Below are 16,942 nucleotides of genomic sequence, written 5' to 3' on the forward strand. Positions count from 1 at the left end.
AAGACTCATTAGGTGGAACTTCTCAGGAAATACTCCTGTCTGAAAAAAAAGTAGTGACTGCAGTCTGTTCAGATGAAGTCTGGGTATTAGACACTGGAGCTAGTAACCACATGACACTTCTCAACTTGATGACACTGTCAGTGGGTCAGTGAAGTTTGGTGATGGGTCTACTGTCAAAATATGTGGACTAGGTTCGGTGGTGAAGAAAACCAGACAAGGTGACCACAAGGTACTCACTAGTGTGTACTACATTCCACAATTGAAAAGCAACATAATTAGTCTTGGACAACTAGAGGAAGCAGGCTGTGACATCAGACTATTTGCTGGTAGACTGAAAGTATTTGATCCAGAGTATAACCTGTTGGTCAGTGCACCTCGCACTGGGAACAGACTGTACACAGTACAGTTGAGTGTGATACCTCCAGTTTGTTTGCTGTCAAAGCTAGATGATGCAGCTTGGCTATGGCATTCAAGATTTGGTCACACAAACCCCCCTACTATGGTTTTATTAGTGTCATATATCAGTGAGGGCTTCCCAAATGAATGGCCCTGCCAAAATTTATATATGTACATCTAACACACTGATGTCTCCTAACCTATTAGCTCAAACTTGATGTCTCTATTCATGGGAGATATAGAGTATTTATGGGGCCAATTAAATACCTTAGCAATCCCGGCGCTATTATTCATCCCATGTTATCAGTTAACCTTTTCAATCTACAAAAGGAATGAATTAGAATACTTTAACCAAATGCAATAATGAGGAGAATAATGTCTTGTTAAGTGAAGTGATGAACTTACACAACTTGAAGGCCATGCAATTGGATTATTGCCTACTTGTCCAAGAACCTGGAAGTTGTTATATGGCCTTATTAGTGGTTCATTGCGCACAGATACCAGACTAACACACACCATCCAAAATTCTTTGCCTAAAGCAACATCTCCAACTTTGGTTTTGGGGTCCTGGCTAAGTACTCTGCCTAAGGCAACCTTCCTGTTTGGATATCTTGTGCTCTTTAAGAAAATATCTGTGGAAACCTACAAGTGAATTTTGGATGTTAGTGGTTAGCAAGTAGCTATAAATATGCAGGATGCATAAGAATTTTTACTAATAAATAGTTACTTGATGGTTCTTAATTGGTGCATAATTAGAGGATTTCCGAGACGTGTAGAGTACACTGAGTTTCAAAAGGACCACATTGATCACCTTGGTTGCATTAGTACTGTTGTTTTTACCTTTATTGATGCAGAAACTCTACTAGCATGGAGTGCTTCACGTCGTGACTGTGGTGGCTTGCTCTGCATTTAAAGAACACACATCAGTGAACTACTATGGAACGTAGTATAGGAAATCTGATGCTTGCTGCTACTTTCAGCATGTATACACTATCATATAAACTAGATTTCTAACATGGACAAAAATATGATTGCTTCAGTATGGCCTTAGGGTGGAGTAAATCTATGATTGCAGTTCCTCGTACTCATAATGTACTAACCTTATCCTGAATTTTAGAACATTTGTAGTGTGAGTGCAGTTCCTCGTACTCATCATCTTCGTTTTCATCCTCCTGTAGAGTTATTGGATAAATGACAACTTGAAAATTTTAAAACTAGGATGGAATTCATGGTAATGCATTCATACCATTGTGTTATTCCGTTCACCAAACATACTAGAATCTTCACTACGAAGTTGACAATAAATTCGCTGTTATAGGGAAATATATATATATATATATATATATATAAGATTCAGATATATGTGCAAAAAATCAGTAAACTTATATATTTTCATAGAGATACATACTTGTCGTTTCATAGCAGGACGAACATCTGTTGGTGGTGATAAAGGAGCATCTAGATAGCCCTGTAATAGCATAAAAACATTAGGACATAAAAAAAATCTTATGTCCTAAACCCTAAATATTGAAGATTTCAATAGAAGTGACACTCTGCAAAAGAGTAAATATGTTTATCTGTGCCTATGCAGTTAGATGGTATGAACTGTATTTGCTAGAGGTCCAATGCTGTTAATATGTTTATCTGTGCTGGTAAATGTGACTAGGACCCATCATCTATTATGTGCGGCACTAAGTTCATGAGTAGACCTATACCATCGTAGTGTGTGTTGCTGGCATTGGAATTGTTTTAGACAATTCAGACTAGTTCTTGTCACAGCAGACTAGAGGAGGGCAATGATCAAGGGGGAGATGCCCATAATCAAGATAAGGAAGATGAACAAGATCCAAGACCGCCACACCCAAGAGTCCACCAAGCAATACAACGAGATCACCCCGTGAACTCCATCCTCGGTGATATTCAAAAGGGGGTAACTACTCGATCTTGTGTTGCTCATTTTTGTGAACATTACTCCTTTGTGTCTTCTATTGAGCCATACAGGGTAGAAGATGCACTAAGGGATTCGGATTGGGTGTTGGCAATGCAAGAGGAGCTCAACAACTTCATAAGGAATGAGGTATGGCATTTAGTTCCACGTCCTAACCAAAATGTTGTAGGAACCAAGTGGGTCTTCCGCAACAAACAAGATGAGCATGGTGTGGTGACAAGGAACAAAGCCGACTTGTGGCCAAAGGATACTCCCAAGTCGAACGTTTGGATTTCGGTGAAACCGATGCACCCATAGCTAGGCTTGAATAAATTCGTATATTACTTGCCTATGCTACTTACCATGGCTTCAAGCTTTATCAAATGGACGTGAAGAGTGCCTTCCTCAATGGACCAATCAAGGAGGAAGACTATGTTGAGCAACCTCCCGGCTTTGAAGATAGTGAGTACCCTAACCATGTCTATAAACTCTCTAAGGCGCTTTATGGGCTCAAGCAAGCCCCAAGAGCATGGTATGAATGCCTAATAGATTTTCTTATCACTAATGGCTTCAAAGTCGGAAAAGCCGATCCTACTCTCTTTACAAAAACACTTGCAAATGATTTGTTTGTATGCCAAATTTATGTTGATGATATCATATTTGGGTCTACTAACGAATCTACATGTGAAGAGTTTAGTAGGATCATGACTCAAAAATTCGAGATGTCTATGATGGGGGAGTTGAAGTACTTCTTAGGATTTCAAGTGAAGCAACTCCAAGAGGGCACCTTCATCAGCCAAACGAAGTACATTCAAGACATACTCACCAAGTTTGGGATGAAGGATGCCAAGCCCATCAAGACACCCATGGGAACTAATGGGCATCTCGACCTCGACACGGGAGGTAAATCCATAGATCAAAAGGTATACCGATCGATGATAGGTTCTTTACTCTATTTATGTGCTTCTCGACCGGATATTATGCTTTCTGTATGCATGTGTGCACGTTTCCAAGCCGATCCTAAGGAAGTTCACCTTAGGGCCGTAAAACGAATCTTGAGATATTTAGTTTATACTCCTAAGTTTGGCCTTTGGTACCCCAGGGGATCCACATTTGATTTAATTGGTTATTCAGATGATGATTGGGTAGGGTGTAAAATTAATAGAAAAAGCACATCAGGGACTTGCCAGTTCTTGGGAAGATCTCTGGTGTCTTGGGCTTCAAAGAAGCAAAATTCTGTCGCTCTTTCTACCGCCGAAGCCGAGTATATTGCCGCATGCCATTATTGCACGCAATTGCTTTGGATGAGGCAAACCCTCAGGGAGTATGGTTACAAATTAACCAAAGTTCCTCTTCTATGTGATAATGAGAGTGCAATCTGCATGGCGGATAATCCCGTTGAACATAGCCGCACTAAACACATAGCCATTCGATATCATTTTTAAGGGATCACCAACAAAAGGGGGATATCGAGATTGCATATATTAACACCAAAGAACAATTAGCTGATATCTTTACCAAGCCATTAGATGAGCAAACTTTTACCAAACTTAGGCATGAGCTAAATATTCTTGATTCTAGGAATTTCGATTGATATTTTGCACACATAGCTCATTTATATACCTTTGATCATCTCTCTTTCATGTGCTATGACTAATGTGGTTTCAAGTGCATTTCATGCTAAGTCATAGATTGAAAGGGAAAAGGAGTCTTCGGCGAAGACAAAGGCTTCCACTCCACTCCATCGAATTATTCATCCTTCGCCGTTGCTCCGCACCGCTCTCCAATTTGGTATAATCTTCACTCACATATTATTTACCATAGGGGGAGAAAGTAGTAAAGGGCTTATATTTCACTCACAAGTATCTGTTTTTGGCGATTCATGCCAAAGGGGGAGAAAATATTAGCCCAAAGCAAAAGGACCGCACCACCACCAGTTTCAAAATTTGGTATGTTTTTAAAAAATATCAAATTGGTATCTTATTTTGATACATTTTTCAAATTGGAATACCCCTTTTTCAAACTTAATATCTAAAACCATCTTGAACACTAAGAGGAGGATTTCATTAAGGGGGAGTTTTGTTTAGTCAAAGGAAAAGCATTTGAAACAGGGGAGAAAATTTCAAAATCTTGAAAATGCTTCTAAAAAACTTATTCATATATCTTTGACTATTTGCAAAAGACTTTGAAAAAGAATTTCCAAAAGAGTTTGCAAAAACAAAACATGTGGTACAAGCGTGGTCCAAAATGTTAAAATAGAAGAAAGCATCCATGCATATCTTATGAGAATATATATTGGTTCAATTCTAAGTAACCTTTGCACTTATATCATGCAAACTAGTTCAATTATGCCTTATACATTTGCTTTGGTTTGTGTTGGCATCAATCACCAAAAGGGGGAGATTGAAAGGGAAATAGGCTTACACCTTTTCCTAATTGATTTTGGTGGTTGAATTGCCCAACACAAATAATTGGACTAACTAGTTTGCTCTAGATTATGAGTCCTACAGGTGCCAAAGGTTCACAACAAACAAATAAAAAGACCAAGAAAAGGTTCAAATAAAAGGAGCAAAAGACAACCGAAGTGTGCCCTGGTCTGGCGCACCAGACTGTCCGGTGCACCACCGGACAGTGTCCGGTGCACCAGGGAACCCGACTCCAAACTTGCCACCTTCGGGAATTCTGGGAGCCGCTCCGCTATAATTCACCGGACTGTCCGATGCGCCAGCGGAGTAACGGCTACACAACGCCAACGGTCGTCTGCAAGAACAATAAATGCGCTACAGTGTGCGCCTGCGCGCGTAGAAGTCAGGACAGGCGCCAGAAGGCGCACCGGACAGTGAACAGTGACTGTCCGGTGGCCCTGATGTCAGAAGCTCCAACGGTCAGAATCCAACGGCCGGGTGACGTGGCTGGCTCACCGGACAGTGTCCGGTGCGCCATGCAACAGCAGCCTCCACCAACGGCTCTTTTGGTGGTTGGGGCTATAAATACCCCCAACCACCCACCATTCATGGCATCCAAGTTTTTCAGCCTTCAAACACCTTACAAGAACTATAGCATTCAATACAAGACACAATCAAAGAGATCAAATCCTCTCCCAAGTCTAAAGATCATTCCAATCAAATAGTGACTAGTGAGAGAGAGAGACTTGTGTTCATTTGAGCTCTTGCGCTTGGATTGCTTTTCTTCTTCATTCTTTCTTGATTCCAACTCAATTGTAACCAAGGCAAGAGACACCAATTGTGTGGTGGTCCTTGTGGGGACTCAGTGTCCCGTTTGATTGAGAAGAGAAGCTCACTCGGTCTAAGTGACCGTTTGAGAGAGGGAAAGGGTTGAAAGAGACCCGGTCTTTGTGATCACCTCAACGGGGAGTAGGTTTGTAAGAACCGAACCTCGGTAAAACAAATCACCGTGTCATCCGTCGTTTTTGCTTGTGATTTGTTTTTGCCCTCTCTTTCGGACTCGACTTTAATTCTAACGCTAACCCCGACTTGTAGTTGTGCTTTAAGTTTATAAATTTCAGATTTGCCTATTCACCCCCCTCTAGGCGACTTTCAAATACCCTGTGGGTATTTATCCATTACCATCTATAGGCCATGGGTCGTCTAGCAAACTCAGACCATTTGGACATGTGCACTCATACGCCAGTGACATGCCCACGTAGGCACGCAGCGGCACAAGCAAGACGATGGTCGATGGTTGTGCAGGGGCTACCAAGTGGCAGTGTAGCAGAGTTGTTAGATCATCTATTGAGGGGTTTTGATTTGGTAAATTTAGTATTAGTTAGGTTCGATGCAATATTGTAGTTGTTTGATTGATGAGGGGAGCGACACTTCTTTTGATAAGGTTGGTGAGTGCAGTGGCTTGACACCATCGGAAAAACATCCAACCACCTCCAAGCTTGTCAAAATCACTCCACCCAAATCTGCCACCCCTGTTGTGAGATATGGAATGCTTGTAGAGCCTGTGAGAGTCCCACCTCAGAAACAAGTGTGGTGTCCCAAACTAACCCATCTCAGGAACACACTTTGATAGGGGCAAGACCCAACTCTTCAGAGAGGTACGATAACTTGATTGGGTGGAGATCTCAATGTTGATGATCCAAGGCTACAAGTGAATGGATCCTCACAATCACTGCACCACTGCTCCGTTGTTTATCTCACATGGAACACGAGTGACCTCGCCACGAAGGCTTATCCCTACAAGCGCAATCAAAAACACAAGTAAGAACAGGAAGAACGCAATCAAAACTTATTGATCACGAGGTGGGGTCTCACAAACTGATGAACGACGACACTGTTCGATGACATAATGAATCTAAGCAAATCCTAGCCCTAATGGTGGTGGCGAGTGCTGATAAAATAGGGTTTAGAGGCATGCAAGACCCCTGGACGCACTCTTAATGGGCTCCAACACGATACATGGCCCAACAACCCAAAAGATGGTGTCGTAGCACCAAAACAGAATCTGAACATAGACTTGTTTCCATACCTGTTGACTCCGAATAAATTTGAAGTCAAGACCAATTGGGTCGAAAATCTTATATTCTTATCTTTCCATCCATATAAATCTCGACCTAAATGGAGTTTGGATGCATCCTGGGCATCCATTTTAGTGCAGACTAGTTCTAGACTTCAAGGTGGAGATGAAGTTGAGTTGGACTTGACTTTCTTTTGTTATGAACGTCCTAGCTTCTCCTCCTTGACACCTTGTCTATTTCCATGTCCTTGATAGTCCTCTCCATGGTTTCTAATCGTCAATACATGCATGGCACCAAGTGTAAGTTCTAAAACACAATTGACTAGGTTAAAACGAACCTAAAGATTTAGTTGTCGTGCATGTGCTCGTGTTATTGATCCGTGCATTGTATATATAGGAGTGATGTCCTCATCATCATCCCCTTTTGAATTGGAGTCATCCTCTACTCAAACGATGGCCAAGGGAGTGGCTGAGCAGCCCTAGGGTGTACAAGACCTTCCGGCCCAAAAACAAGCATCACTAATTTCTGATAGATTCTAGATGTCATTTTATTATGATGTTTCCCATCGTCTTCCAGCGTATTTTGATGTGATACCAATTGGATTGGAAAGCTTATATCCTTAGCTTTCCAACGATGTCTAAAACGCCCAAAACAGAGTCTCTATGTGGCCTGGTCATCTATTTTCGTGAGGCCCACTCTTGCAGTCCGAACCAGACTCGCAAATAAATTGGAGCTCAACTCTCCTTGAGCTTGGAACTCCATCATTTATTGGGCCTTGACCATATAGTTGGTGTGCATGTCACCATCATTCTCCCTTTCTTGGTTTTGAGTTGTCCTTGACTCAAAGTTGTTGGTGCCTAAAATCATTTAGTCAAATGGGCCAAGGTCCATTTTCCTTACAATGAGAATAAAAATAAGCATGGTTCTTCTTTTCATGAATAGAATGCGATCTACTAGCCATAGACGCCTTCTCCTTCTCCTTTGTGAAGTTGAGGACCTTTTGGCTTTTAGTGTCCTTGGTTCCCTTTTGGAGACCAAGTCCGTCCTTAATGGAGGGATGTCTACCAATGGTGAAGGCATCCCTAGCAAATTTATTTTTTTCTACTTCATTCTTGCAAGTTTTAAGTTGAACATTTAATTTAACAATATCATCATTTAATTTTGCAATAGTAGAAACATGATTATTACAAGCATCAAAATCATGACCTTTACATTTAGTACAAATTGAAACATGCTCCATGGAAGAACTAGATGCATTCAACTTGTCTATTTTAGCAGTTAAATCATCATTTGCATTTTTGAGACTAGTGATAGTAGAATGACATGAAGATAAATCACAAACTAGTCTTTCATTCTTCTTTACTTCTAAAGCAAGGGATTTTTCAACTTCTATAACTTTATCATGTTCCTCATAAAGTAAATCCTCTTGCTTCTCTAGCAGTCTATCCTTTTCATTAAGAGCATCAACTAATTCATTAATTTTGTCTACTTTAGAGCTATCTAAGCCCTTAAAAAGATTACCATGATCCGTATCATCATCAGATTCCTCATCACTAGAAGTGTACTTAGGAGTGACGCGTGTACGTACCTTCTTTTCCTTAGCCATGAGGCAAGTGTGTTGCTCATTGGGGAAGGAAGAAGACTTGTTGAAGGCAGAGGCAGCAAGTCCTTCGTCGTCAGAGTCAGATGAAGAGCAGCCCGAGTCCCATTCATTGCCGATGTGCACCTCACCCTTCTTCTTCCTATAGAACTTCTTCTCTTTTTTCCCTTTCTTGTCTTGGTCCTGGTCATTTCCATTATTGGTACATTGAGCAATAAAATGACCGAAATTACTGCACTTGAAGCATGAACGTTTTCCCCTTGATTTGTTCTCGTTGGGGTAGTCCTTGCGTCCCTTCAAAGTGGTCTTGAAGCGCTTGATCACAAGAGCCATTTCTTCCTCATTAAGGTCGGCCGCCTCAACTTGCGCCACCTTGTTGGGAAGCGCCTCCTTGTTGGTCGTTGCTTGGAGTGCAACGGGTTGTGACTCGTAGTGAGGAAGAGGTCCATTGGCAATGTCATCGACGTACATTGTTTCTTTTACCATCATGCATCCGCTCACAAACTTACCAAGAATTTCTTCGGGTGACATTTTGGTATACCTAGGGTTCTCATGAATAAGATTAACACGATGATGATCAATAATAGTAAATGACCTTAGCATGAGACGCACGACGTCATGATCTGTCCATCTTGTACTTCCGTAGCTTCAGATCTTGTTCACCAGGGTCTTGAGCCTATTGTACGTATCAGTTGGCTCCTCACCCCTTTTCATGGTGAACCTCCCCAACTCGCCTTCCACCAACTCCATCTTGATGATCATTGTGGCATCATTTCCCTCATGAGCAATTTTGAGGGTATCCCATATTTCCTTAGCATTATTCAAGCCACTAACCTTATTATATTCATCCCTGCATAGAGATGCTAAAAGCAGAGTGATAGTCTGGGCATTTTTATGAATATTCTCATGAATAAATATAGCATTATCATTACTATCGAAATGCATTCCATTTTCTAAGCTGAAGAGAAAATAGATGACTACGCATTTTATGACTCCAAAAAGAATAATGTTCCCCATCAAAGTCAGAGGGTTTGCCAAGAGGAATAGACAATAAATGAGCATTGGAGTTATACGGAATATGGGAATAATCAAAATAATAGTTTTGTTTAACCGTATTTTTCTTGGAAGAAGAGTCATCATCGTCGTTGTCCATTGGTGAAGATGAAGAGGTATCATTGTCATAGTAGACTATCCTCTTGATGCACCTCTTCTTCTTCTCATCTGTCTTCTTGTTGTTTGAGCCTGAGTCGATGGGCTTATCTCCCTTTGGCTCATTGTTTTTATGGTCTCCTCCTTGTCGTCAATCATAATAATCCCCTTTGCATTAGGATTCATCTCTTCGGGCGAATAGTCCATTGATGAAGAGAACGTCTCTGATATACCAATTGAGAGCACTTATAAAATGTGTTAGTGAGAACAAAAACCAAGTTAGGATGAGAAGAGAGAAGAAAAGAGAACTCCTCACTTGATTGCTCCTTTAAGATGAGTATTAAACTTACGAGCAATATTGCAAGTGAGTATGAGAACTCAAGAAGACAGTAATCACAATAAGTAAAATGGACAAGAAACACAACTATTTTTACCGTGGTTCGGCTAATGCCTACTCCACATAGTGATGACCTCCTTTGGTCAAGGGTTGCAATCAACCCCTCTCAAGTAATCCAAAGATCAAACTTGAGTGCCACAATTGTCTTCCTTATATCAATATCCTGTTGTGAGGAATCTCCACAAATTGGAGTCTCACACCTTACACAAATGATCACATTCAAATATGGAGTAAGGAGCGGAGTAGAAATGCACACAAGAACACAATCGCAGTTACACCACGCACACAAGCAAAGAAGAGAGCGCACGAATCAAAACGACAGAGTCACATCTCAAGAGCGCACTCAAATCTCTCCTTAACAAATCAAAAGCATGGTCGTAGAGTCTCGGAGTTGTGGTGTGCTCAAAGTATGCTTGGTACTCCTCCATGTCGTCTAGGGGGTCCTTTCATAGCCCCAAGAGACCTAGGAGCCATTGGAGCTTCATTTGGAAGCTCCCAGTCTTCCCTGTCTGCGGGTGCCCCAGACTGTCTGGTGGCGCACCGGATAGTGCACAATACAAGGGTCAAAAGATCCCTGATTTGTTACTTTCCATTTCAGATGGGCACATGACTGTCTGGTGGGGGCACCGGACAATCTGGTGCTCCATCTGACCGTTGGTTGCTGGATAATGTGGTTGATAGTCGTTGGTTGTTCTCACACCTGACTGTCTGGCACCCGGCGCAGACCGTTCAATGAATTTTAGCCATCAGGGCCTATTGAGCCCGAGAGTGGCCACTTCGACCGTACGGACACCAGACTGTCTGGTGTACACTAGACTATCCTGTGGGTGGCACCGGACCATCTGGTGCTGCCCATTTCAGCCCAACTTCTTCATTTTTGTGTCAACTTTCTTTTGCTCCTTTTGGCTCGACTCCATATGATTCCTAGCACTTAGACAAACTTGATTAGTACCTAAAACAAGTGACTAAGTACTAGAAACATACCTTTATCACTTTGAACCATAGAGGTTTGTAGTATGTCCACTTTCAAGCCCAAAGGTGCTTTTTCTTATAATCCTCAATTTGATTTACAAACACATGTGCTCATGCTCATATGAGGGCTTGTAAGTTCATAGTAATGTGTTGAGCATTTAATCACCAAAACAATTAGAAATGGCCCAAAGGCACATTTCCCTTTCGTACACCTAGAATGCATTCACTAGGTCAAAAGTTTAAGCCAAATGTGGTGTTGTGTTTATTAGAGTGCAACACTTAGTTTAAGGACCTTGTTTAAGCTAAATGGGAACAAATCACCCCTAAAGCAAGTGGCAAGTTGGCCTTGAATTTTAATTAATAAAGGTAGATCTTAGCACCTAGGTTAACTTTGCCTTTAAGGGGATGGATCAAAGTTGATAAATCACTTGAAGAAAATAAGCACATTTCAAACCCTAATTTGGGACCCAAAAGTGAAATTCAAGATCTAGCCATATTTTGCCAAAAGTCAAAATACCAAAGTTGTAGAGCTTTAAAAACCAAGTAACTTTCATGTTTGGAGGTTTGCAAAGTTTCAGATTTGATTCAGTTTTGGATTTCTGAAAAAAAAAGAAGTGACAATGAGCTAACTTTGGGCTCTTGTATCTCCTAATCCATGGGATTTTGGTAGAATATATTTATATCAAAGTTGGCGAGCTATAGTTGGAGAGTAAATCTTACTAAAGGTCGTGCCCTTGAAACTATTTGGAACTGGGAGAAAAAGATGCCTTAAACAATGTTGTCAAACTAAAGTTTTCTGAACCTTAGTTCAGTTAACTGAAACATTGGTTGCAGTTAGTTTTTGCTCAACTTTGGAGCTTCCTTGTGACTGATCCATAGTGTTATGGCCTACAGTCTCTATAGCATTTAGTTAGAGGACAATGTGGTGAACAATTGGTAGTAAGGACGATCCCTCTATCATCATTAGAAATTATGAGTAAATTAAGCCCAAACTTGCTTTGTCAGACGGGGGTGGGGAGTGGTGTTCACTTCACATCCCGGTGCCGCGTCAGCAGTTTTGCCATGTCTTTATACGCCTAACCCGCCCCGTTACAAGATCCTCCCTCTGGCGTAGCTCCTGTTCGCGGGTTTCCCTCTGAAAGTGGTCACCGGCGTCGCCGTGCTCCACCCCACTGTGGCCAGACCACGTCGGCCCGTATCATTCTTGTTTATTCCTTATTTTAGCCCCCCCTATGGTCCCTTGTTGCTCACCAGACCAGCTTCCCCGTTTAAACTCTACTGCAGTCTGTATTTGGGAACGCCTCTGCGACACCGATGCACGCCGCTGCAAACCGCTCCACCGTCGCCAGCTTGTTTCACCGTGGCCTTGGATTGAACTCTACTGCACCGTGGGTTCGAGAACGGCCTCACCGGAGCTCCGTCTCCACCATCGTCGTGGTTAGGCTAGGTCCCGAGCTGTAGTGGTCTGATTTGCTTGAGATAATTGAATTTTTACCACTCACAATGTTGTCTTCTTGTTATAATTACCACTGTGTCTATGAATTGTGGGTCCAACTGGGTCTATGAAATGTGGGTCTGATGACAATTTTACAAACATGTTTCATGCTGATAGCAAATATCAGAATCTCTCGATTTGCTTAGGGCTTGTTCGGTTAGCTCTCAATCCATGTGGATTGAGTGGGATTGGATGGGTTTGAATCCCAAACAAGTCAAACTTCTTCACAATTTTTTCCAATCCCATCCAATCCATGTGTATTAGGAATAACCGAACAAGCCCTTAGGGGGTAGTGCCGCCTTGGCTCGGGTATGGTGTGAGTGTGTTTGGCTTCGCCGGTGGAAGCCGTCGTCGGCGAGCCTGGCAGGGAGTTGGCCAGCACGCGAGCGGAGTCCCATAGTGGACTTAGTTTCGTGAATGAGGCGAAAGAGAGGGACCTTGGTGCATTTGTCAGCGAGACATAGAATTAGTGCTACAATCTCTTTTTAGTTGTTTAAAACATCAGGGGATTCCGTGCAAGATGCGTGTGCGGGCGCGGGTCGTGCGCTACGCGTGCGGTTTTCGCCGTTGCTGGGCCGGCGTGGGTCGGATTCGGCCCAATACTGCTCACGGTTTTCCTTTATTTATTTAGCCGATGACTTGTAAAATCTACGAAAAATCACGGAAAATGCAAAAATCGTGAGACTAATTTTTTTGGATTCAAAAAATTTCAAAATTTATGGTAAAATGATTTTAGTGTTTTTAAAGCATATAACAAATTTTAAGTGATTAAAAAGTGCTCTTAAAATGCTTATATGAATTTTAGTAATAGAATTTGAGCTCTAAAAATTATGAAAGTTTCTGGTTAAACTTAATATGCCCAATTTGACCCCTGGGTAAAGTTTGAACATGTCTAGACGTTTTTTTATTAGAAAACCTGATATTGGCAAAAATGGAAAAGGTTTAAGGTTAAAGCAAGTGATGGATCAAGTGTTAGGTAGAAAGAATAAAATTAGCTCATGGACTTAGGTTTTAAAGTGAAGTTCATTGATGTTTAGCTCCCTGAAGATTATTAGTTGGCCAAGATATCTTGTCATGATATTTAAGATAATAGGTTTCTAGTTGGTTTTAGTGTCTTGTATTGCACGGTGAAAGAAAGTTGTATTCAACAAGTTAGTTTGTTCTCTTCTATTCAAGTTTGCATTTTATGGCATAACATATGCATTCATGCTCATACTATTTCATGTAGAGCTCCCAGAAGAAGTAGAAATTGAATAAGAGGAGTCTGTTCTAGAGCCAGAGTGCCCACCAGTTGGATATAAAGTTAATTGTGATACATTAGTAGAAGAACCTGAATCTCCTCCACACCAAGGCAAGCCCGGTGCATTCACCCCTTCCCTTGTTGTTTACAAAATTTTATCACCTTATATGATGCATTAGGTGACAGAAGTTGTGTGGTAAATAATTAATGCATTACCTTCCTTGGAATATTGATTACCATCCATGATACCTATTTTATAAAAATTCAGAAATGCTTAGCCCTGCTTATAAATTAAGGTTTGAAAATGATTTTGATCTCTGAATAATGTTTTTGTAAAGAAAATAGGCTTAGGATGATGAAGTCATCAAAGGCCTTGACGAATTCATCAATCAAGCATTATACCTCTCTCAGGTACAAGGTTTTGGTAAAATAGTTTAAATGGAGACCAGACATTGAGCAGGAGAGATCGCACGTCTGCGTCGATTAAGGACCTTACCATTGTTAGCCTACATGATCTAGGACCTTTTAGTTGTCCACATGCCTTGTCATGGGTAAGCCTTGCCTCGGCCGGACCAATACCAGAAAGACTACCACACACTAGGAGTGGAGAGATGGCGAGAGTAACGTTTGCCCACCTAGCAAGAGGCTGGATGGAGAAACCCATTCTGGTGTTGAGAGATGGCGTGAACCCGTTCTGATCTTGAGAAACCCCGGGTAACATATGCAAAAGTTAAGTGCTACATATGTCATGTGGTTGGAGATCCCGAAATAGGTATTAATCGATTTGAATCGTTATTACTTCTTGGTTATGAAGGCTAGATCACTGACCTACATCGTAGTTAATAACTAAAACATAAATTTTGGTAAAAATAAAGTTAGTTTAGGCCAAGTGAATGATCTAGATTAGGCAAATCTAGATTTAGGAAATAACTTAACTTGTGAAGTTAAAACATGGCCTAAGGGTCTACTTTAGTAAGCTTTTATGCAAAAAGGAGTCCTTGAACTTAATGAGCTTTACCTTGATTCTCAAAAGCTAGCATACCCTTAAAAGTCTTTTCTTTAGTCGGGTAAGTCTTGCTAACTAATTGCCTACTCAAGGTTTTATTCCCTATGTTTTTGAAGGAGAGGTCCTTAATACTTCCAACTTTTGTTAGTTTTATCATGTGGAGGTCTCTGGAGCATGAAATTTTTTGTGTGAACTTTTTTGGGGAAAGGTTTTACCTTTCCAAGTATTGTAATAAGTTATGTACTTTGGTACTATTAAGGCTTGTAATAATCACTACTCTTTTTATATTGTAAACTTGAGTTTGGAATAAATGTAATATTATGTTATTGTAAAGTATTCCGATTTATCTCTGGTGTATGATTACAAATGTTGATTATTGTAATGTACATGTTATGGGTTTGTGTTCAATCTATTGGTAAGATTCACTACAACACACCTTACCTTGTGTCATTCATCTTGTGTCATTGATAAGTGAATTTATGTCATAGATTGAAATCTATGACGCTTATGTGACGTTTTTGGTTCGTCATCTATGTGACATGGCTAAACATGTTCTATGGCGAATTGAAGGTTTTTTATCATTAAAATTGTGATGATTCTACTTCATCATAGATTTTATGGCATTTGCATATTGTCACTACTCCAAAGAAAAAGTCACTAATAATCAGCTAAAGCCTTGCCATGTGGACCTGATTTTGTCATAAACTCATGCGTACTAGTGATGTGGAGGTGATGTGGCAAATGGTATGATGACATGACACTTTTCAATGACGAACTTTGTTGTCATAATTTATAAAATGGCTTGTGCTAGTGCTAGGCCAAATTTGTGGCCTCATTAAATCTAATTTGTAATTTTCTATGAATACCATTTTATATAATCAAAATATGTAGCCTATTTTTTGAGCAATCTCATTCAACTGTACAAATTCACATGAAATATTTCACAAAATTTACATATCCAATACCAAAACTATAGCAGACAAGATCCAATTCATATGTCACAATACATTTTGCAAAAAGCAACAATGTTCAACAGAACTTGGAGCTACGAGTAACAAAAATCAACAAAGTTGGACCTACTAAGTCCTACTTGTAAACAACTAGCGACCAATTATTGATAAAACAACTAGACATAGTTCAACCAACAACCAAATTTCAAAACAGAAACATCCTGCAATAGTTCACTATTGGGGCTCAGGAACTTTATGGCCCTATAATGTGTTGACCTGGTTGAAGCTCAGCAACTGGCGAAGGAGGGCGTGAATTTCTTGATATGTTTTCTTTAAATCCTCTATTTCCTCAAAATGTTTTACCCTTAAAGTTTCTGATTCCATCTTCAAGTTGTAAACACTTGTCGAAGTTCTGTTTTTTCTTGCTTCTCATTCTCAAGCTCAACCTGAAGATCCTAGACCTATAAATAAACCTAAGTTTTACTTCATGTCATGCACACTTAGACAAGCAAGAACAAGAACATAATTAATAAAAATATATAAATACGTAATCAGACACAAAAGCATCAAGTGGTCTACATATATGGGCAGTCATGTTAGTTCTAAGCAATTTGCTAGTTGTGCTGCTGGTTAATAATGGAATATGATCTGCTAGCTGTCCAGCAAAATGGGCTATCTAAACATTCACGCAGAGAAGAGTTACTGCTATAGAGGTGCTGCTAAAATCAACAAGCAACTATAGCTACAACCTGAGATCCATGACAAAATCGGGAACCTGGCAGCACAGTGCTATCGTCTCAAACCATATTGTAACCATTTCTTCTACTAAACAAAGCTCATGCTCCACTTGCATGTACATGGGTCCACTCTTTGGCTGTGTCATTAAAAAATGCCATGAGCTAAGTTCATCTAGATTCTGCAACTAAAACCTAAACTTCATTGGTTATTCCCTCACCTGTTTCTACAGGTTCAGTCTCATATTTTCATTAGCCTTCCAGCGCTTCGCCACATTGTTAGCAAGTGGGTCGTCAGGGTTTGGAGCACTAAGTAATGCCTGGATGCTGAAGACCAGAAACATTAAGTGCAAAAGAAATGTGTTGATCAGCTAGATTAAGTTATCCAAGTCCAGTTTATTGTTCTCTCTGGTCTTGTTTGAGCAGAAAAAACAAGCTAAACATAAACATCGGCAACTCTCAAGGTGAAGGTTGTGAAGCAGGCATAAGTGCTTTGTGCATCCCTACTTGTGTTATGTGTGGTTGAGATATATCAGACACACAAGGCATATGAGAATGGTTTATGAATGGAGAAAAAGTTACAGTAAAAGTTT

The 16,942-nt window shown here is 40.6% G+C and overlaps 1 protein-coding gene across 1 annotated transcript in view; it reads right to left on the reverse strand.

The window, feature by feature from the left end:
• Positions 1-859: 859 nt before the first annotated feature.
• LOC103642698 (uncharacterized) overlaps positions 860-16,942 on the reverse strand; it is a 101,858-nt gene continuing 85,775 nt past the window's right edge. Inside the window, exons 2-7 of the mRNA XM_035963262.1 lie at positions 1,805-1,864; positions 1,643-1,705; positions 1,497-1,568; positions 1,237-1,299; positions 898-1,038; positions 860-868 (exon numbers count right to left, since the gene is read on the reverse strand). Of these exons, the coding sequence (XP_035819155.1) occupies positions 860-868; positions 898-1,038; positions 1,237-1,299; positions 1,497-1,568; positions 1,643-1,705; positions 1,805-1,864 (408 nt within the window). The remainder of the gene's footprint in view (positions 869-897; positions 1,039-1,236; positions 1,300-1,496; positions 1,569-1,642; positions 1,706-1,804; positions 1,865-16,942) is intronic.

The sequence above is a fragment of the Zea mays genome, chromosome 10, assembly GCF_902167145.1.
Source record: "Zea mays cultivar B73 chromosome 10, Zm-B73-REFERENCE-NAM-5.0, whole genome shotgun sequence".
Classification (NCBI taxonomy): Eukaryota; Viridiplantae; Streptophyta; class Magnoliopsida; order Poales; family Poaceae; genus Zea; species Zea mays.